We start from the raw sequence: 23354 nt of genomic DNA, 5'->3' as shown, positions 1-23354 counted from the left end.
AAGGAATCAGTCAGTACCTGACAAGGACGAAACAGTGCAGTTCTGGAAGCAGATATGGGATAACCCAAAGAAATACAACAAGGATGCGGCTTGGTTAAAAGAGGTGGATGCAAATAAAACAGAAGTTGAAAAGAAAGAACTAGTAATAACAACAAAAATGGTAGAAAAAAGAGCAAGGAAAATCAAAAATTGGTCAGCACCAGGTGAAGATGAACTGCATGGGTTTTGGTTGAAACATCTAACTGGGATACACCCACTCATTGCCAAACAGTTCAACAATATACATACAAGGATGGAAGAACATTGAAAAGTGGTAACAAAACTGGGAAAACCTACCTAATAATGAAAAATACAGCAAAAGGGCAACAACAGGTAACTAAAGGCCAATTTTACCTCGCGTACCAACAACGTTCAAATTAATAAACTGGTGTAGTAGCTGATGCAGTGCAACAGCATCTAGTGAAAACAATCTCTTTCCACCTGAGCATAAAGGAAACGCCCCAACAGCAGAGGAACAAAAGATCAACTCTAATAGACAAAATGATCTTGGAAAACTGCAAGAGAAGGAAGACCAACCTGAATGTGGCATGGATTGACTACAAAAAGGCATTTGACTCTCTGCCACATGATTGGATAATAAAGTGCCTAGAAATAACAGAAGTCAGTAGAAACATCAGAAAATTTGTGCAAAGATCGATGGCACAATGGAAGACACAGTTGCAGATCAATGGTGAGAGGCTGGGAGAGGGTAATATCAAGAGAGGAATATTTCAAGGAGATTCATTATCACCATTACTATTGTTATGCACTGTTCCTCTGTCAACAATACTGAATAACTCAAGACATGGCTATCAAACATCAAAAACATCTGCCAGACTATCCCACCTCCTTTATATGGATGATCTGAAGCTGTATGGAAAAACATCATCTGACATAGAATCGCTGCTCAACACTGTCCGTATATATAGCCAAGATATTGTAATGGAGTTTGGCTTGGACAAATGTGCCACACTTACTATCAAACAAGGAAAAATAATGAAAACTGAAGGAATCAAGATGCCCCACGAAAATAACATTAAGAGTCTGGATGAGGAAGAGTACTACAAATACTTGGGTATCCTTCAGCTGACAACATCAAGCACACTGAAGTCAAGAAAAAGATTAGAGGTGCATACACTCAGCAGAGTGAAGAAGATCTTAAAATCCAAAACCAATGGAGGAAATACCATAAAGGAAATCAAACACCTGGGCAACCCAGTCATTAGGTACACAGCGGAATAGTGGATGGACTCAAGCGAATTTGAAAAGCAATGGATAGGCAGACCAGAAAAATAATGACAATGAATCATGCCCTTCATCCACGCTAGTGACATTTGAAGACTTTATCCTACCAAGGCAAATAGGGGGGCGTGGAAATGCCTACAAAGTAAATCAGATGGTGAAGAAGAAAAAATGGCTTTGAAGAATATTCGGAAGAACAATGAGAAGATGCACTGAAATTAGTATATCAGGAAGCTACTAACTACTGGAGAGGTGGGGAAACCTACAAAAAAAAAAAACTGGCCTTCAAGAAAGACCAAATGAAGAACAGAATAGAGGCATGGGAAGACAAAGCACTACATGGCCGATACATGAAAAAAATAGCTGGGAAAGCAGATAACAATAAAACCTGGCCATGGCTAAGAGCAGGAAAATTGAAGAAAGAGACCGAGGGACTAATTCTGGCTGCACAAGACCAAGCCTTAAGGACAAATGCATACAAAGTCAAAATTGAGAGGACAGCAACAGACAGTAAGTGCCGCCTATGCAAAGAAGCTGAAGAAACAGTGGACCACTTGGTAAGCTGTTGCAAGAAGATTGCACAGACTGATTACAAGCAGCGGCATGACAAAGTAGCAACAATGGTGCATTGGAAGATCTGCAAAAAATATCATTTGCCTGTAAGCAAAAACTGGGGGGATCATAAAATAGAGAAAGTCATAGAAAATGATAAAATTAAACTGCTCTGGGACTTCAGAATTCAAACAGACAAGCACCTGCAACATAACACCCCAGACTTAACAATGGTCGATAAGAAAGACAAAAAAGTCTGGATAGTGGATGTGGCAGTGCCTGGAAATAGCAGAATAGAAGAGAAAGAACTGGAGAAGATAACAAAATACAAAGACCTACAAATAGAAATAGAAAGACTGTGGAAAAAGCAAGCAAGGGTAGTACCAATAGTAATAGGCTCCTTGGGTGCAATCCCAAAACAACTGGAGCACCACTTGAACACTATTGGCATTGACAAATTCGCTATTAGTCAATTGCAAAAGGCGGCCTTACTAGGAACTGCTTCCATCCTGCGACGATATCTGTATACCATCAAACATCCACATCTGCCTATCCCAGGTCCTGGGTAAGGACTCGATAGGTAGACAAAATGCCAAATCCAGTCTGAACATCTGCTGACTGTGCGATGATCAATAATAATAATAATAATAATAATAAGTTGGAGGGATGCTTGGAGTCATCTAGTCCCAACCCCTGCTCGGGCAGGAAACCCTACACCATTTTGGACAAATGGCTGTCCAGTCTCTTCTTAAAAACTTCCAGTGTTGGAGCATTTACTGCTTCTGGAGGCAAGCTGTTCCACTGATTAATTGTTCTAACTGTCAGGAAGTTTCTCCTTAGCTCTGAGCTTGCCTCTGCTCCAGCTCTCCATGCCCTTGGATCAGTGGAGGAGGCAGCTGTTCCTCATCAGAGGAGATTGGCTGCCTATCAGCCCCACTGCCTGTCAGCAGCCGATTCTCCCTTGTGGCTATGCAGACAGGCAGGCAGTTCTCCGTCTGGTCAACCACCTCCCGCAATGATTGCGGGGCCCGGGACAGCCTCGGCCTCAGCCCCTGGCCTCTCCAAATAGGCCAAGGAAAACGTGCGATGGGCTTCTTCTTCTTCTTCTTCTTCTTCTTCTTCTTCTTCTTCTTCTTCTTCTTCTTCTTCTTCTTCTTCTTCTTCTTCTTATTATTCTTCTTCTTCTTCTTCTTCTTCTTCTTCTTCTTCTTCTTCTTCTTCTTCTTCTTCTTCTTCTTCTTCTTCTTCTTCTTCTTCTTCTTCTTCTTCTTCTTCTTCTTCTTCTTCTTCTTCTTCTTCTTCTTTCACTCTTATTACTTTCCTTACTGATGGTTTCCTAGTTGGGTTATAAAACATCTGCAAAAAAACAACCAAGCTCAGAGAGCACCAAGAACCCCACACTCCTTCTCCCCCTCCTCCCCCTCCCCCTCCTCCTCCTCCTCCTTCTTCTTCTCTTCCTCCTTCTCTTCTTCCTCTTCTTCTCCCCCCCATTCTCCCTTCTCTTCTCCTTCCCTGTCTCCTCCTCCTCCTCCTCCTCCTCCTCCTCCCTTGTATGAAACAAGATTATTATTTTCGGCAAAGGAAGCATGGCATCAGCGATGTGTAGATATATAACCCATGTTAGAACTAACACAATGCCTTCTTAGATTTGGAAACAAAACACAGAATAGATTAGTGTTTGTGCAACAGTAGCGACCAACCAGAGATTATTAGAAGTCCCAGAGACTTTATAACGAGTTGCACAAATGATGAGAAATTGAATCCCTGTGTTCACAGACACTTTTTAACACAAGGACCCATGTATCAGCTATTTTAATGCTCTGTATTTCTTTGACAGCTTTGAGTGGAAATTCTGGGTGGTGGTGGTGGTAGTAGTAGTAGTAAGAAGGAGGAGGAGGAGGAGGACCTTGGAGGTCATCTAGTCCAACCCTTGCTCAGGCAGGAAACCCTGTACCATTTCATACAAATGGCTGTCCAATCTCTTCTTCAAAGTGTTGGAGCATCCACAGCTTCTGGAGGCAGGTTGTTCCACTGGTTAATTGTTCTCACTGTCAGGAAATTTCTCCTTAGTTCCAGGTTGCTTCTCTCTTTGATTAGTTTCCATCCATTGCTTCTTGTTCTGCCTTCGGGTGCTTAGGAAAATAAGTTGACCCCCTCTTCTTTTTAGCAGCCCCCCAAATATTGGAGGACTGCTATCATATCACCCCCTCATCTGTCTCTTCATTAAACTAGACCAAGGGTAGGCAACCTTGGCCCCTTCATGACTCGTGGACTTCAACTCCCAGAATTCCTGAGCCAACATGGGGGAACTATGGCCCCTTCATGACTTGCGGACTTCAACTCCCAGAATTCCTGAGCCAGCATGGGGGAACTATGGCCTCTTCATGACTTGCGGACTTCAACTCCCAGAATTCCTGAGCCAGCATGGGGGAACTGTAGCCCCTTTATGACTTGTGGATTTCAACTCCCAGAATTCCTGAGCCAGCATGGGGGAACTATGGCCTCTTCATGACTCGTGGACTTCAACTCCCAGAATTCCTGAGCCAGCGTGGCTCAGCTTGGAAATTCTTCCTTTCCCCTCAGCATGGCTGGCTCAGGAATTCTGGGAGTTGAAGTCCACGAGGCATAAAAGAGCCAAGATTGCCTACCCCGGACTAGACATACCCAATTCCAGCAACCATTCCTTACATTTTGTATCCCTTATAAAGTAGTGTCCCTTATAAAATTTCCCAAGTCACAATTACACACTTGTCCCAGAGAACTAGCAGTGGTTCTAAATGGTTACCTTTCTATCTAGCGCCCCCAAAGTATGGTCCAGGAGCACCCCAGATCTTGGCTGATTATCAGTGGCCCTAATTTTCAAAGCAACAATAACAATGGGAGGGCAAAGCGTTTCTGGATCCGTTCAGAATTTATTTTCCTCTGTTCAGCCTGAGCTACTGAAAAAAAAAACATGGCTGAAATCTCTCTGCCCACTCACCCAGTGTTATTGTTGTGTCTTCAGCTTTCAGAAGCCTCCGGGCTGTTCTCCATTTTTCACAATTTGCAGGAGGCAGCTACTGTGCCAGTATCTCGTTCCCACTGGTCTTTGATCAAGCTCCATGAAATAGGAGATGCAGGGGAAAAAAAAAAGAATAGCTGTTTGTAGCTGGCCATTCGGGAAGAGGTTGCTTGCAGTAAGTTTAAATACCAGACGAGGGGTTCTCCATGTCATTAGCTGGATTGACTTTTCAGCCTAGCTTCCCCGCCAAGGGGATTGTGGAGACGTCAGACATTTTACAAAGGGTTGTGTCCCTGTGGGAAGGAAACGTTTAGACGCTGAGCCGTGGGTGGTTGAGATGCATTTCTCTGTTCGTATCAGTTGGACATTTTTATTCGATTTCTTGTTTTTTTTTCCAGGTCTATTCCACACTGGGGCATTTGCCACGGGTGTTTGGAAAAAAAGCCATTTGCAAAATTGACCATACCACATACAGAATGGATTGATTGATTGACTGACTGATTTAGAGGCTGTGGTTTTTTTTTTTACTCCAATTGACTAGATTTTCTCCATGATGATCCATATCCCCAACACTAACAAATTATGTGTGTGGGTGTGAGAGAGAGAGTGCGAAGAGGGGAGGGAGAAAGGAAGAAAGGAAGATGCAAGGGAGGAAGGAAGATGGGAAGGAGGAAGGAAGATGGGAGGGAGGGAGGAAGGAAGGAAGGAAGAAGGAAGAAAGGAAGATGGGAGGGAGGGAGGGAGGAAGAAAGGGAGGGAGGGAAGGAGGAAGGAAGGAAGATGGGAGGGAGGGAGAGAGAAGGAAGGAAGGAAGATGGGAGGGAGGGAGAGAGAAGGAAGGAAGGAAGATGGGAGGGAGGGAGAGAGAAGGAAGGAAGGAAGATGGGAGGGAGGGAGAGAGGGAGGAAGGATGGGAGGGAGGGAGGGAAGAAGGAAGAAAGGAAGATGGGAGGGAGGGAGGAAGGAAGATGGGAGGGAGGAAGAAAGGAGGGAGGGAGGGAAGGAGGAAGGAAGATGGGAGGGAGAGAGGGAGAGAGGAAGGAAGGAGGGAGGGAGGAAGGAAAATGGGAGGGAAGAAGGGAGGAAGATGGGAGGGAGGAAGAGAGGAAGAAAGGAGGGAGGAAAGAAGGAAAATGGGAGGGAAGAAGGAAGGAAGATGCAAGGGAGGAAGGAAGATAGGAAGGAGGGAGGAAGATGGGAGGGAGGGAGGAAGGGAAGAAGGAAGATGGGAGGGAAGAAGGAAGGAAGGGAAAGAAGGAAGGAAGGAAGGAAGGAAGGAAGGAAGGAAGGAAGGAAGGAAGGAAGGAAAGATGTGCTTTATGAGATTTCTCAGCATTATTTTGAGAATACAGCTAGTCCTTATCACCAAAGTTGCCAGGCTGAGAAACAGAGAAGCTGCTCCAGCATCCAGTCTGATCTCGGAATGTACGTTTCCTCTTGGTTGGTGATGTGGGTCCAGTTGAATAAATGGGAAGAGATACTGAGCATGATTTCTCTTGAGAGGGAAACTTCTTGCTGGCAAAGATATTTTCATGGGAGCTGCTTGTGGCTTTTTTTCATGCAAAGAACTTGGCCCATAATTTAATACTGTGCCTCCCCTGGTGATATATTACTGTATGCTGTGAGTAATATTTACTTGAGTGAACTCCGAAATTGTATATGTGTGTGTGTGTGTGTGTGTGTGTGTGTATGTATGTGTATACATACATACATACATACATACATATATAGGTCTTTGGTTGTTTGGGTTTTCTCCCGCGTAAAATTGGAAGTGTCTTGGCGACGTTTCGACAAAGTCCCATTCGTCATCTTCAGGCTGGTGTTTTCAGCTTCGTGCTTCAAGGAGCAATGTGTGGTCTTAGCTGTTTCTTTCTTTTAACTGCCAGTGGGGGTATGAACTGATTGGGTGGAAGCTTGGCTGTGTTCTGATTGGGTGGAGGTGTGTTCTGATTGGTTAGGGGCTTGGCTGTGCTCTGATTGGCTGGGGGAGTGTTCTGTTTGGATGGGGGCTTTGTTGTGCTCAGGTTAGTCTGAGTTGCACGGGGGTTTAAGATGGTGGGCTGCCTTGCTATTTTTTGACTTCGCCAAAAAATACCCCCACTGGCAGTTAAAAGGAAGAAACAGCTAAGACCACACATTGCTCCTCGAAGCACGAAGCTGAAAACACCAGCCTGAAGATGACGAATGGGACTTTGTCGAAACGTCGCCAAGACACTTCCAATTTTACGCGGGAGAAAACCCGAACAACCAAAGACCTACATACAAACACCCGTGAAAACCTCAGAAAACACACACACACACACAAACACATATTTATTTATTTATTTATTTATTTATTTTCTGGGAGTTGAAGTCCACAAGTCATAAAAGAGCCAAGGTTGCCTACCCCTGCCCTATACCATTTTAGACAGTCTCTTCTTAAAATCTCCAGTGATGAAGCACCCACAACTTCTGGAGGCAAGTAGTTCCCCTGGTTTTGTTCTCACTGTTAGGAACTTTCTCCTTAATTCCAGGTTGCTTCTCTCCTTGATTGATGTAATTTGCAAAAAGGCTCAGGTGAAAGAATTCTGCAGGTAGCTTGAGAACTAAAAGAGAGAAATTGAGATGGAGTTCAAGTTTTAATATATTTTTTTCCAAGTTATTATCCTGTCACGTTACAAAGAAGAAAAAAGCCTTCCAACCTCTGTCAGAGGCATTGTTAAAAAGAAGAATGTGTTGTGAATGGCGCCTTCCCTTTTTAATTGAATTCTGTTTCAACCACAAAGAAGGTAGATTATTTCAGGGTTTCAAGAGATGAATAAAGTCTTAACAAACCTATAGAACTTTTTTAATGAAGAGAACAGCCTTGGATGTTTAAAAAAAAAAACACTGATATCCCTTTATGAGAAGAAGATGGGATGAATGCTTGTTGGCTTTTAAGACTTATAAAAAGAAAACATACCTTCACTCTCATCTTACACCCAAGCTACAGATAGTCGCCACTATTGCAAACTTTATAAAAAGGTTGCTTGTTATAAATATTTAATGTGCATTTATATTAGTTGGGAAACAGACAAAATACAGCGAATTGGAGAGTATTACATAGATTACCATTTCAGACAAATGCTTGTCCAATCTCTTCTTTAAAACTTCCAGTGTTGGAGCATTCACTGCTTCTGGAGGCAGGTGATTAATTGTTCTGTCAGGAAATTCCTCCTTAGTTCCAGGTTGCTTCTCTCCTTGATTAGTTTCCATCCATTGCTTCTTGTCCTGCCTTCAGGTGCTTTGGAGAATAGCTTGACTCCCTCTTCTTTGGGGCAACCCCTGAGATACTGGAAGACTGCTATCATGTCACCCCTCGTCCTTCTCTTCATTAAACTGGACATACCCAATTCCAGCAATCGTTCCTTATATGTTTTAGCCTCCAATGTCCCCTAATCATCTCTGTTGCTCTTCTCTGCACTCTTTCTAGAGCAGTGGTTCTCAACCTTTCTAATGCCGCGACCCCATAATACAGTTCCCCATGTTGTGGTGACCCCCAACCACTTATACATCACTGGGTCCCAGGGGCGTGGCCAAAGAAAAGGGGGAAAAAATGGCGGACAGCCTTGTTTGGCGACCCCCTTGAAATGGTTGTTCGACCCCAAATGGGGTCCCGACCCACAGGTTGAGAACCACTGTTCTAGAGTCTCAACATCTTTTTTACATCGCGGTGACCAAAAGTGGATTCAGTATACTAAGTGTGGCCTTCCCAAGGCCTTGTAAAGTGGTATTAACACTTTATATGATATTGATTCTATCCTTCTATGTTAATGCAGCCTAGCACTGTATTGCCTTTTGTGGCAGCTGCAGCATACGGCTGGCTCATATTTAAGTGATTGTCCACTAGGACTCCAAGATCCCCCTCGCAGTTACTGCTACTGAGTAAGGTACCATCTATACCAGGGGTAGGCAACCTTGGCTCTTTTATGACTCGTGGAAACCTCTCCCTTTCCCCTCAGCATGGCTGGTTGAGGAATTCTGGGTGTTGAAGTCCACAAGTCATAAAAGAGCCAAGGTTGCCTACCCCTGATCTATACTGTACCTATGCAGGTGACCAGATTTGATTTTGTGATGGTCGTTAAGTGAGTTACTGCAGTTGTTAAGTGGACCTCATGATCGTTAAGCAAATCAGTTGAGTCCAAATCCAGCTTATCCAATGGGTGCTTTTTTTTGCTGGAAAATAGTAATAAAAAAATCACAAAATGTGACCACAAGGCACTGCAATCAATTGTAAATAAAAGCAGGATGCCAATTGCTCAAAATGCGTCCACATATGACCATGGAGGTGGTGAAGTAGTCATAACTTCAAGGACAAGTCATAAGTAATATTCTTTTTGAGTCTTTTGCAATTTTGAACGGCTGTTAGGCGACAGATATTAAGTTGAGAACTGTCGGTAAACAAAAAATACCTTGCTGTACTGAATTTATACTCCTGGCTGCTAAATCAATAATTGCTCAAAAGTGGAAATTCTTATATAATCTATTATTGAGCGATTGGTGTGATTACGTATGGATAGTTACTGTTCATAGAAAAGTTACTAATAAAATTAGAATATTAGCTTCATAGAAGGATGAGTCTCATTTTAATTATCTGGAAAGATTATATAAGGTGCGCTATTAATATTAACAGCTCTTAATAAATCTGGTTCTTTATGAAATTGGTTGAACATAGTGATATTATTCTTGATATTATATGCTTGCCTTACGGAATTTTAAAAGTAGAAAAATATGATAGAAATAAAATGTATGTTCAAGGGCAAAACACAGAAAACTACCTTGCATTTAATGTATGCTTCTGTTTACTTCTTGGACCTTCTTTGTTTCATTTCTTTAAAGAAACAAGCAAACAAACAAACTTTTCCTTCTTTTTCTTTCTAGTTCCAAGAGAATTGGTTGAACTTCATCTGAAACTGATGAGGAAGGTTGGGAAATCTGTCACAGCAGACCGGTGGGAAAAATACCTGATCAAGGTATATCGATTTTATATCCCTTGAAAATATAATACCGGACGGTGAGGGCTTCTTGAGGTTTAATAATAGCCCACCTAAAATCAGAAACCTCTGTGCAGGTTTTTAAAGGTGATTTGTGATCTGAAGCAAACATCTATAAATATGTCTCTGAAGGGGCTGCTTTTGTCCCTTTTGATTTAAGACACAGGTAGACCTCGACTTACGACCACAGCCGAGCACAGAATTTCCATTGCCAAGCGAGACATTTGTTCAGCGAATTTTTGCCTCATTTTACGACCTTTCTTGCCATGGTTGTTAAGTGAATCGCTGCACTTGCTCAGTTAGTAACACGGTTGTTAAGTGAATCTGGCTTCCCCATTTGACTTTGCTTGTCAGAAGATCTCAGAAGGTGATCCCATGATCCTCGGGACAATACGACCGTTGTGTTTGCCAAGCATCCAAATTTTGATCCAAAGGGATGCTGCAACGGTCGTAAGTGTGGAAAAATGATCATAAGTCACTTTTTTCAGTGCCACTGTAAAGTCAGATGGTCACTGAACAAAGTGTGGCTAAATGGAGGACTACTAAGATGAGATGAGATAACCTTTATTGTCATTTTTCCTGGGGGCACCATGGCACACATTAAAAATGAAATTTAGTTGCTTCCTCTCCAAGTGTACACATACATAACACACATTTAAAACATACTACATACAACGTATGTATCCATCCTTAAATATAGGTGCTTTGGCCAGATATTGTTGGAGCACCTAGCATGTATTATCTGATAAAACACAATTGGACTGGCTTAGTTATTGGATAGGAACCATTAGGAAATACCAAGACTGTAGGCTGGGAAGTGGCCCCAGAAAAACAAAAGTGGCGAACTGTTTCCTGTTTCTGCCAAGAAAAATATATGGACATACTATATGTCATAATAGTATATCCATTTATTTTTCTTGACAGAAACAGGGAAACATACTACGTATAGTATGTCCATATATTTTTCTTGGCAGAAACAGGGAAACAGTTTCCCACTTCCTATTTCTGGGGCCATTTCCCAGCCTACAGCCTTGGTATTTCCTAATGGTCCCTATTAATGAAGTTGAGGAGTTGAGCTCAGTTCAGTAGAGATTTTGATTCTGTCTAGTATGTTCCCCTCCGGAAAAACTAGACGGGGTCCCCCATGTTTCTGAGATAACAAGAGTTGAAGCATGAACCATCTTCCCCAATTCAAGGTCACGTCAGTGAGAGCTTTAGTAAAACATAGACTGCTGTAAGTTGTGGTGAGTCACTGGGAACCCTTGGAGACTATAGCAGCACTGAAGTTTGATGGGTGTCCCAAAGGTGCTTTTTCAGGAGGCAACTGGACATTTTTGTTTTTCTTTGAAGACGTTTTGCTTCTCATCCCAAGAAGCTTCTTCAGCTCTGACTGGAAGGTGAGGAAATGGAAGGATTTATACTCCTTGCAGACAGCTGGTCGTTTGCATTTTTAGAGGGCCATTGAGGCCATTTGGAGGTTAATCTGTGTCTTCAGGGTCACCTGAATAGTACAAATGGGTGTGGAGCCTTCTTGGAACTGCTGAAAGGACTGTGTTGTAGACTGGAGACAGAGAGATCACCCATTTGCACCACCCAGGTGACCCAGAGGACACAGATAAACCTCCAGGTGGTCTCAATGACTCTCTAAAAGAAGGCAAACGACCAGCTGTCTATAAAGAGTATAAATCCCTCCATTCCCCACCATCCAGTCAGAACCTGAAGAAGCTTCTCAGATGAGAAGCGAAACGTCTTCAGAGAAAAACAAGAAAGTCCCGTCGCCTCTTGAAAAAAGCACCTTTGGGACATCCCTGACCTGGATGACTTGAGAATCTCCACAGACAAGTTTGATCAATAAATAAACCAGGAGTATGCCAGCAGTTCAACTCTCCCTCACCTCCGGCCTTGATTCCTCCTTTTCTTTCTAGAGACGGCCAGAATATAACTGGATCCGACAGAAATGTATCGTGTGTGCTTGCAGTGGTTGGGAGGATCCCTCAGTATTTAATTTAAAAGTTTGCCTTGTAGATGTGTCAAGACTTCAACAGCACCTGGGCTTGGGAGATGGAAAAAAAAGGATACCTTGACATGAGCACCGAATGCAAATTGGGAATTTTGAAGGTATTGCTCTTCTCTGCAGCGCGGGTCTGTTTCCTAGTTGGGGACCAAGGACCGGTTCTGTAGAGAGAGGTTTTTCCGCAGACTAGAGGGGGCGTGGGTTTGTGTGTTGCCTGCATCTCGCGGATGAGGCTTTGCTTGTTTGTGCGGGCTGGTTGCTGGCATGCTACGACCCGGTACTGGTCCACGGCCCGGGGGTTGGGGACCCCTGTCCTAGTCCATTTGCAAGCTACAGCAAACATAGAAGCAGAACTCCTCAAAAAAAATGCAGCTACTTTAAAGGGGCCCTGCGCTTCTACCCATTAAAGGATGCAGCTACTTTAAAGGGGCCCTGCACTTCTACCCATTAAAGGATGCAGCTACTTTAAAGGGGCCCTGTGCTTCTACCCATTAAAGGATGCAGCTACTTTAAAGGGGCCCTGCACTTCTACCCATTAAAGGATGCAGCTACTTTAAAGGGGCCCTGTGCTTCTACCCATTAAAGGATGCAGCTACTTTAAAGGGGCCCTGCACTTCTACCCATTAAAGGATGCAGCTACTTTAAAGGGGCCCTGAGCTTCTACCCATTAAAGGATGCAGCTACTTTAAAGGGGCCCTGCACTTCTACCCATTAAAGGATGCAGCTACTTTAAAAGGGCCCTGTGCTTCTACCCATTAAAGGATGCAGCTACTTTAAAGGGGCCCTGCACTTCTACCCATTAAAGGATGCAGCTACTTTAAAGGGGCCCTGTGCTTCTACCCATTAAAGGATGCAACTACTTTAAAGAGGCCCTGAGCTTCTACCCATTAAAGGATGCAGCTACTTTAAAGGGGCCCTGCGCTTCTACCCATTAAAGGATGCAGCTACTTTAAAGGGGCCCTGCGCTTCTACCCATTAAAGGATGCAGCTACTTTAAAGAGGCCCTGAGCTTCTACCCATTAAAGGATGCAGCTAAAAGTACACAGGTAGTCCTCAACCTATGACCACAATTGACCCCTAGATTTCTGTTGCTAAGCGAGACAGTTGTTAAGCAAGTTTTGCCCCATTTCACGACCTCTCTTGCCACTGTTATTAAGTGATTCTCTGCCAGTTGTTAGTAAGGCAGTTGTTAAGCGAAGCTGTCTTCCCCCACTGACTTTGCTGGTCAGAAGCCGATCACATGACCACGGGACACTGCAGCCATCATTGATACGAATCAGTTGCAAGGATCCAAATTTGGATCACGTTGACCAGAGGAAATTCTCCCAAAAGACCAGAAACCTGCAAAAAAAAAAAAAAAAAAAAAAAAAAAAAAATCTGTCAAAAATTGTGGTCATGTCACTGCAGAACACTACAACCAGCCATAAAGGCGAGCCGGTTGCTAAACACCGAAAAAGCAGTTGTGTGACCACGATTATGATCGGGACCCGGGTCATAAATTAGTTTTTGGGGACTCCGTGAGGACTTTGGATGGTTGCTAAGCCCCCGTTCGTAAGTGGAGGACTATCTCGAGGTGTGTCGAAGGATGCGCTTCGGACGTTCCCGAGACTATTTTAAAGTGTTGCTTCTCCTTTCCTTTCCCCGTCTCTTTTCAAGTACCTTTGTGAATGCCAGTTTGACGACAATCTAAAGTTTAAGAATATCATCAACGAGGAAGACGCTGACGCCATGCGCCTTCAGCCTCTCGGCCGAGACAAAGATGGCTTGACCTACTGGTACCAGCTGGACCAAGAGCATAACGTCCGGATGTACGTGGAAGAGCAGGACGATCAAGATGGATCTTCGTGGAAGTGCATCGTCAGGTACCCTCCCGTGGTTAATTTCTGGCTGTTTGCTCAACCTGGCGCCCTCAAGCTTGTTCCCCCAAAGATGCTTTTTCAAAAGGCAACTGGACTTCATTTTTTTAATAATAATAATAACGTTGGAAGGGACCTTGGAGGTCATCTAGTCCAACCCCTTGCTCAGGCAGGAAACCCTACACCAGTGGTGGCGAACCTATGGCACGGGTGCCAGAGGCGGCACTCGGAGCCCTCTCTGTGGGCACATGTGCCGTTGCCCCAGCCTTGCCTCCCCCCACGACCCTCTCCTCTCCAGCAGCCCCCCTGAAGTAGAGTCGCCCCCGAGCGTGGCCCACACGGAGTAGCGCAGTCAAGGACATGGCAGCCCGGCAGCGTAGGCAAGACTCTGCCCTTATGCCCCATCATGCACAGTTGATGCTGCAGGGCGCGGGCAGAAGGTGTGGCCACCATGATGCTGCTGGGCTGCCTGAAAGATTCACCATCACTGCCCTACACCATTTCAGACAAATGGCTGTCCAGTCTCTTCTTAAAAACTTCCAGCGTTGGCGCATTCACCGCTTCTGGAGGCAGGTTGTTCCGCTGGTTAATTGTTCTCACTGTCAGGAAGTTTCTCCTTTTTTCCTTGAAGGCGTTTCGCTTCTCATCCAAGAAGCTTCTTCAGTTCTGGATGAATGGTGGAGGATGGAAGGATTTATATTCCTCGCCATCATCTGAGGGTTAGCAAGGAAAATTGATCTTTTTTTTTTTCCAAGGGAAAAAACACACGTCCACTTGCCTTTTCAAAAAAGCATCTTTGGGATAACCATGACATGGATGTCTTGAGAATCTCCGTAGACATCTCTCAAGCTTGTTGGCTGTGGAAGACTGGGAGTTAAGCCCAGTGTATATGGAGGGCATCAGCTTGAGGAATGATGGACTGTTGTTGTTGTTGTTTTAAAAAAAAACAAAATCTATCAGCAGGCTCAGGTAATTTTTCCAAAGAGAATCGCTGTGATTTTCCAAACTGCCTGTCTTGACAACTGCCTCTAGGGTCCTGTTTAGTTCTGCAACACGATAGGGTCCTTTATGTGGAAAAAAAAATAAAGAATTTAACCCTTACCAAGGGTTAAAAATACAACCAGGGATGTAGGCTTTTCCCATCAGCTGGAGGAGTGAATTCTGATTCTTACTCCAATTAAATGTTTGGAGTTCAAAATATTGGATCCTGCTAAACACGCAAATATAGCTGAGGAAAAAGGTTGGGATTGATGCAGCTCTTAATAAGGAATAGAACAGAATAACAGAGTTGGAAGGGTCCTTGTGGGTCATCTAGTCCAAACAGGAGACCCTACGCCAGTGGTGGTGAACCTATGGCACGGGTGCCAGAGGCGGCACTCAGAACCCTCTCTGTGGGCACATGCGCCGTCGCCCCAGTCCTAGGCCTTCAGCTGGGTTTTATTAAACCTTTTCACTTTAGGCCTCCGCTGCTGTGTACAAAAAAAAAAAAGGTTCAATCAATCAGTCAATTTCAACTTCTCGCGGGGGAAAAAAAGATCTTGCAAAGTTGGAATTGATTGATTGAACTTTTTAGTCCCACCCAGTCTGCCATTACCATCGCAGCCACGCCCAGCCAATGGGCCACACCCACCCGACAATGCATAAGTGGGTTTTGGGTTGCAGTTTGGGCACTCGGTCTCTAAAAGGTTCGCCATCACTGCCCTACACCATTTCTGACAGATGGCAGATCAGTCTCTTCTTAAAAGTTTCCAGTGACGAAGCTCCCACAACATCTGGAGCCAAACTGATTGACTGTTCTCACTGTCAGAGAATTCCTGCTTATTTCACGTTGAATCTCTCCTTGATCAGTTTCCATCCATTGTTCCTTGTCTGGCCTTCAGGTGCTTTGGAAAATAGGTGGATCCGCTCCTCTCTGTGACAGCCCCTCAGATATTGGAACACGGCTATCATGACTCCCCTGGTCCTTCTGTTCCCTAGACTAGCCGTGCCCAGTTCCTGTTACCACACTTTGTATGTTTTAGCCTCCAGTCCCCTAATCATCTTTGTTGCTCTTCTCTGCACTTTTTTTTTTTAGAGTCTCAACATCTTTTTTGTAGTGTGGAGACCAAAATTGGTTGCAGTATTCTAGCTGTGGTCTTACTAAGACATAATAATAATAATAATAATAATAATAATAAAGTTGGAAGGGACCTTGGAGGTCATCAAGTTCAACCCCCTGCTCAGGCACGAAACACTATACCATTTCGGACAAATGGCTGTCCAGTTTCTTCTTAAAAACCTCCAGTGTTGGAGCATTCACCGCTTCTGGAGGCAGGTTGTTCCACTGGTTAATTGTTCTAAGTGTCAGGAAGTTTCTCCTTAGTTCCAGGTTGCTTCTCTCCTTGTTTAGTTTCCATCCGTTGCTTCTTGTCCTGCCTTCAGGCGCCTTGGAGAATAGCTTGACTCCCTCTTCTTTTGTGCAGCCCCTGAGATATTGGAAGGCTGCTATCATGTCCCCCCTCATTCTTCTCTTCATTAGACTAGACATACCCAATTCCAGCAGCCTTTCCTTATATGGTTTAAGCTTCCAGTCCCCTAATCACCTTTGTTGCTCTTCTCTGTACTCTTTCTAGAGTCTCAACATATTTTTTACATCGTGGTGACCAAAACTGGATGCAGTATTCGAAGTGTAGCCTTACCAAGGCATTGTAGAGTGGTATTAGTACCTCACGTGATCTTGACTGAATACCTCCGTTAATGCAACTTAGAATTGCGTTGGCTTTTTTGGCTGCTGCAGCACATGGCTGGCTCCTATTTAATTGATTGTCCACTAAGACTCCAAGATCCCTCTCACAGTTGCTGCTATTAAGCCTGATTTCACCCAATCTGTATGTGTACTATTGTTTTTTTTTCTTGCCTAAGTGTAAGACTTTACTTTTCTCTGTGTTGAATTTCAGTTTGTTTTCTTTCAACCTCAGCAGCTTTAAGATGTGTTGTCTTTAGATCCCAGAATTCTCCAGCCAGCTGAGAGGGAGAAGTTGTTCCATTTGGGAAATATGGATCTAGGATTTTAAAACAAGAGTTAGTCAGTTGTGTTTCCCAGGCCAGATATTTTCTCTTTCCTTGCTTGCAAATGCTGGCACGGAACGGCCGGCAGACAGATTTGGGCAGGAGTGAGTGACACATTACGTTTCTAATTTTTCTGAGGTTTGGTGCACGTCTTATTTTTCATCCAGAAGCCGAAATGAGCTGGCTGAAACTCTTGAGCTCCTGAAAGCACAAATTGATCCTGCGCTGTTGAAAAACCAGGAAAACTCCTCGCAAGAGAGTCCTAGCACTGAAGATGAGGAGGCCAAAAAGAGGGAAGACACGGCAATGCAAGGTTTGAGTATTGTTCTTATCTTGCGGTGGGCAGTCTCGTGTTATCATTTACTCCTCGGAGAATTGGCACTCCATAATAAACTTCCTTCAAAGGCCTATTGTTGATTCTCCTTAGCCTCTAAGTTTCAAAAACTTGGCTAATTTGACTATTAATTTTTGCAGTACCAAAGTATTTGGAAGTTGAATTCGGTTCACAAAAACATAATTGTGCCTTTTCTTCTGAAATGGACAAACTTCTCCCAAGAGGAGTAATAATTAGAATAGAATAATAGAATAGAATAGAATAGAATAGAATAGAATAGAATAGAATAGAATAGAATAGAATAGAATAGAATCTATCTGCAACTCTTTAAAGCAGCTGTGTCTTTTTCTTAGATTATGTTATATGGGGGCACAGAAGTACCACCCATGTGCAACTCTTTAAAACAGCTGCATTTTCCCCTGGATTATATGATATACGGAGGCATAGATGTAGCACCTCTCTGTGACTCTTTAAAGCAGCTGCGTCTTTTCCCTGGATTATATGACAGCATATGGGGACATGGATGTACACCCTATCTACCACTCTTTAAAATACCTGCATCTTTTCCCTGGATTAAATGATATATGGGGGCATAGATGTAGCACCTATCTGCAACTCTTTAAAGCAGATGCCTCTTTCCCCTTGATTATACCATGCGGAGACATAGATGTAGCACCTATATGCCGCTCTTTAAAGCAACTACATCTTTCCCCTGGATTCTATAATATATGGGGGCACAAATGTAGCATCTATTTGCTACATCTTAAAGCAGCTGCGTCTCTTTCCCAAATCGTATGACAGCTGCAAAGGGCAGCCTCACCTTCCTGGGAAAAGTAGCAGCTTTAATGAGACACCGATGGAGGCTGTGGCTGCACTGCTGTACATTCTACGTGTTGTTTCTGAATATTTTCCAAATCACTGTACAATCCCGGCTGCGTGCACGTCGCTGATCCGAGCTGGATCTAATTAACGCTTATCGTTGTTCTAAATGTATTTTGTTTTCTCTTGTTTTTAATGGTAAGCAGAAGGCGAGTTGAAAGTGAAGGAAGAAAAAGAGGAGCCGGCAGAGGGATTGCCCCAGCCCAGCGAAAAAACTCCACCTCCCGCGGTTCCAGCAGAGGAAAAGAAGATCAAAGTAGAGAAAGTGGAAGAGAGAGACATCATAAAGCTGCCCGTTATCGTCAAACTCGAAAAGCCTCCGGAGAACAACGGGGAAGTGCCGAGCGCCAAAGAGGAGAACGACTCCTTCAAAGAAAACGTGAAGCCCGAGAAAGCAGAAGCGAAGGAGAACAAGCCGGAGCCCAAAGACTCCAGAGAGGCCAACAGTCACGCCGAGCGGCTGGCCCTTGAGCCGGAGAGGATCGAGTTCTGCGTCAGCGTCAAAACTCCCCAAGACGTTGCGGAGAGAACGGCGGAAGAGAACGAGAAGCTGAAAAACGACCAGCAGGCCAAGATCCCCCTCAAAAAACGGGAGATCAAGCTGACCGACGATTTCGACAGCCTGCTGAAAGCGCCCTTGCGGAAATGCATCACCCCAACCAAAGAGGTGTCCAAAGAGGAAGCGGGAAAACCGGAGGAGGAGACCTTTAAGAGGGTTCCCACCATCACCGACGGGAAGTTCCTGGTCAACGGGGAAATGGGCGGCGAGAAAGTCCCGTTGAATAACAAATTGGACCGTTCTTGTCCGAAGGAAGAGACTGCCGGCCTGCCAAAGGAGAAAAACGGGCTCGGGGAGGAACGAGTACAAGAGGGCATCAGCGCCATCGTGAGAACCAGCGATGCCGAGAGGTGCTTTTTGCATCCCGCGAAGGAGACCGTGGGGGTGATTGTGCCTTTAAGGGAGGAGACCAGCCCCAAAGGAAGCGAAAGCCAGCCGGAAGGGAAAAAGCCGGACGAGACTCTTTCCAAGGACAGCGACCCTCCGAAGAAGTTTGAGAACTCTCTTAGAGCAAACGACAGCGTGATACTTTCCAAAGACAGCTTAGGAAAACCCGCCAAGCTACCCTCCCCTAAAGAGCCGGCTCTGGCTTCGGAGGCCGACGATTTGCAAAAAACAGGTCCTACGGGCGAGAAAACAGACTCGGCGGGGCGGGATGCCACGCCATCTCCCGTTTCGGTCCTCTCGTTTAAGAAATCCACGGTGGGAAAAGAAGGCTCCGATTCCCAAGTCGCTTTCCCCGATCAAAGGAAAGCGTGCGAGGAGCAGGAGGCGAAAACTCCCAAGGACTCTGATCCTCCAACGGAAGAGCTGCTAGCCCCAGACAGCCTCCCGAGCTCCGTCAAGGAATCTCCTGCGGAGACGAAGAAAGAAGCTGTAAAAAGCAAGTGTAAATACAAGCTGATTTCGGAAGAAGACAGTTCTCTGACCGAGAACAGGGAAATAACCTCTGAGAGGCAGAAAGACGGGATCAAGCTAACGATCCGGATCTCTAGTAGGAAAAAAACCGACCCGCTCCCGGCAAAAGCTCCGAACGCCGCCGCTGGAAAGCAGCCGGAGGAGGAGGAGGAGGTAGTCAGCGTCGGTCGCATTTTAAGACGGTCCCCCCGGATATCTAAACCGACCCCCAAGGTAGTCGAGACCCGCGATCAGAAATCCGAGAAGAAACGAAGCGAGGAAGAGGAAGAGAAAGCGGCTTCGTTGCAAAAACAGGAGAAGAAAGACGACTCCAAAAAAACAGAGAAGGAGACGAACTCTAAAAGCCACAAGGTGAAATTTCAGAAGGGATTGCCAGGGTCTTTTATTGTTTAAAAATTTAGAGATGGAGGCAAATGTTTTCATCACCTCCCTCTAGCCCCCTATAATAATAATAATAATAATAATAATAATAATAATAATAATAATAATAATAATAATAATAATAATAATGATGATGATGATGATGATGATGATGATAACAAAATACAAAGACCTACAAATAGAAATAGAAAGACTGTGGCAAAAGCAAGCAAGGGTAGTACCAATAGTCATAGGCTCCTTGGGTGCAATCCCAAAACAACTGGAGCGCCACTTGAACACCATTGGCATTGACAAATTCGCTATTAGTCAATTGCAAAAGGCAGCCTGATTAGGAACTGCTTCCATCCTGCGACGATATCTGTAATACCATCAAACATCCACATCTGCCTATCCCAGGTCCTGGGTAAGGACTCGATAGGTAGACAAAATGCCAAATCCAGTCTGAACATCTGGCTGACTGTGCGATGATCGATAATAATAATAAAAGTTGGAAGGAACCTTGGAGGTCATCTAGTCCGACCCCCTGCTCAGGCAGGAGATCCTATACTATTTCAGACACATGGCTGTCCAGTCTCTTCTTAAAAACCTCCAGTGTTGGAGCATTCACCGCTTCTGGAGGCAGGTGGTTCCACTGGTTAATTGTCCTCACTGTCAGGAAATTCCTCCTTAGTTCCAGGTTGCTTCTCTCCTTGGTTAGTTTCCATCCGTTGCTTTTTGTCCTGCCTTCAGGCGCTTTGGAGAATAGCTTGACTCCCTCTTCTTTGGGGCAGCCCCTGAGATATTCCAAGCTACTCACGTTAGGGCATGTTTTTTTAACCAGGTTTTCTCTGTTAGCAATAGCCTGTTTAGTGACCGTTCAAAGTTAACAACGGCACTGAAAAAAGTCACTGATGACCGTTTTTTCACAGTTACGACCGTCGCAGCATCCCCACGATCACGTGATCAAAATTCAGAGGCTTGGCAACGGGTTCGTATTTATGATGGTTGTAGTGTCCTGGGGGGGGGGTGTCACGTGATCCCCTTTTGCGGCCTTCTGACCAGCCAAGTCAGGTTCACTTAACAACCAGGTGATTCACTTAACAATGGAGGCAAGGAAGGTCATAAAATGGGGCACAACTCACAACAAATGTTTCGCTCAACTACGGAAATGTTGGGTTCAACTGTGGTCGTAAGTGGAGGACGACCTGTACTTAGCGCTACAGTTTGGAGTTTGAGTCAGTTAGTTACGAGGGAGCGGATGGGGTTCTCCAAGGTGTAATTGCAACTACTGTATTTCCCCGAATATAAGACCCAACTGGAAAATAAGCCCTAGAGTGATTTTTTTCAAGACGCTCGTAATATAAGCCCCACCCCAAAAATAAGCCCCAGATTATCAGCCAGACGGACGCATTTAGTACCGTATTTTTCCCAAAATAAGACCCAACCGGAAAATAAGCTCTAGAGTGAATTTTCTCAGGATGCTCACAATAGAAACCCCACCCCAAAAATAAGCCCCAGACGGACGCATTTAGTACCATAATAATAATAATACTGCAACAATACCTGTAATACCATCAAACATCCACATCTGCCTATCCCAGGTCCTGGGTAAGGACTCGATAGGTAGACAAAATGCCAAATCCAGTCTGAACATCTGGCTGACTGTGCGATGATCCATAATAATAATAATAATCATAAAGTTGGAAGGGACCTTGGAGGTCATCTAGTCCAACCCCCTGCTCAGGGAGGAAACCCTATACCATTTCAGACAAAGGGCTGTCCAATCTCTTCTTAAAAACCTCCAGTGTTGGAGCATTCACCGCTTCTGGAGGCAGGTTGTTCCACTGGTTAATTGTTCTCACTGTCAGGAAATTTCTCCTTAGTTCTAGTTTGCTTCTCTCCTTGATTAGTTTCCATCCGTTGCTTCTTGTCCTGCCTTCAGGTGCTTTGGAAAATAGCTTACTTCCCTCTTCTTTATGGCAGCCCCTGAGATATTGGAATACTGCTATCATATCCCCCCTTGTCCTTCTCTTCGTTAAACTAGACATACCCAATTCCAGCAACTGTTCCTTCTATGTTTTAGCCTACAGTCCCCTAAGCCTCTTTGTCACTCTTCTCTGTGCTCTTTCTAGAGTCTCAACATCTTTTTTACATTGTGGTGACCGAAACTTCCCCAAATATAAGACCCAACTGGAAAATAATCTCTGTGTGATTTTTTTTCAGGACGCTCGTAATATAAGCCCCACCCCAAAAAATAATCCCCAGTTAAGATCGTCAGCCAGACGAATGCATTTAGTACCGTATTTTCCCGAAAATAAGACCTAACTGGAAAATAAGCCCTAATGTGTCTTTTTGGAGCAAAAATTAATATAAGACCCGGGTAAACATGGGTATCTGTGTTTTCGATTCATGCCCCTGCAAGGAGGGAGAATGTGGTACAAAATGCATCTTTGAGAGGGGAGGTCTAGCAGTTCTGAAAGAGACTGTGCACCTTCTTCTCAAGAGGTTATCCCTGGAGCCGGCCCAAACTGGACAGTTTTCATGCAGTCTACAACCCACCTTTTCTTGGGAAAGTTGTTGAGAAGGTGTTGGGCTTCCAGATTTAGAGGGCCTTGCAAGAAGGAGATTATCTGGACCATTTCCAATTGAGACTTAGACTTGGGAACACTACTGTCCTGGTTCCGATAGATGAAACTCTTCAAAAGAACTTCGAGGCATTGTTTACCTTAAGGCAGCGATGGCGAACCTTTTAGAGACCGAGTGCCCAAACTGCAACCCAAAACCCACTTATGAATCGTTACAGTGCCGGGTGGGTGTGGCCCATTGGCTGGCCACAGTGGTAATGGCAGACTGGGTGGGACTAAAAAGTTCAATCAATCAATTCCAATTTTGCAAGATCTTTTTTTTTTCCCCGCGAGAAATTGAAATTGATTGATTGAACTTTTTTTTTGCACACAGCGGCGGAGGCCTAAAGCGAAAAGGTTTTATAAAACCCAGCTGAAGGCCTAGGACTGGGGGAACAGAGAGGGCTCTGAGTGCTGCCTCTGGCACCCGTGCCATAGGTTCGCCACCACTGCCTTAAGGGATCTTTTATTCGAGTAGCATAATATCGGCACTGCATAATTGAAGCCAAAAACTGGATTCCCCTCCCCTGGGCACATAGTATCAAAGCACAATTCCCTCCTCTAATTAACAGTCATAAATCACATTCCCCAATTAGCCTGAAGTAGGAGCTTCCTCTCCAGCCAGCCAATTCTTTATCAGTTCTGGGCTCAATAACCTTGGTTCTCACGCTACGTTTAGTGTTGTTATGTCTAGCTAGATCAGTGGTTCTCAACCTTTTTAATGCCGCGACTCCCAATCGGTCGTAAGTCGAGGACTACCCAACCGGTCATAAATCGAGGACTACCCAACCTGTTGTAAGTCAAGGACTTTCCCTTCCTGGGAGCGCTGCACATGCGTGGTGCCACCCCTTGCGCCGGCCGAGGAATAGCAGGCAAGCGGCAGAGACGACGCAGGCCGACCACCAGCTGGGCCACC

At 44.7% G+C, this 23354-nt stretch overlaps 1 protein-coding gene across 4 annotated transcripts in view; it reads left to right on the top strand.

The window, feature by feature from the left end:
* The first annotated feature begins 9712 nt into the window (after positions 1 to 9712).
* RSF1 (remodeling and spacing factor 1) overlaps positions 9713 to 23354 on the top strand; it is a 41080-nt gene continuing 27438 nt past the window's right edge. For all 4 annotated transcript variants that reach the window (XM_039369674.1, XM_039369675.1, XM_039369676.1 and 1 more), the window contains exons 1-5: positions 9713 to 9825; positions 11872 to 11964; positions 13517 to 13722; positions 16932 to 17077; positions 18124 to 19805. In XM_039369674.1, coding sequence (XP_039225608.1) covers positions 9769 to 9825; positions 11872 to 11964; positions 13517 to 13722; positions 16932 to 17077; positions 18124 to 19805 — 2184 coding nt within the window. In that variant the 5' untranslated portion in view covers positions 9713 to 9768. The remainder of the gene's footprint in view (positions 9826 to 11871; positions 11965 to 13516; positions 13723 to 16931; positions 17078 to 18123; positions 19806 to 23354) is intronic.

This window comes from Crotalus tigris, unplaced genomic scaffold (assembly GCF_016545835.1).
Source record: "Crotalus tigris isolate CLP2741 ecotype Arizona unplaced genomic scaffold, ASM1654583v1 scf7180000021196.354758, whole genome shotgun sequence".
Taxonomy (NCBI): Eukaryota; Metazoa; Chordata; class Lepidosauria; order Squamata; family Viperidae; genus Crotalus; species Crotalus tigris.
The sequence above is the reverse complement of the archived record's forward strand: the minus strand, read 5'-3'. Positions and strand labels throughout refer to the sequence as shown.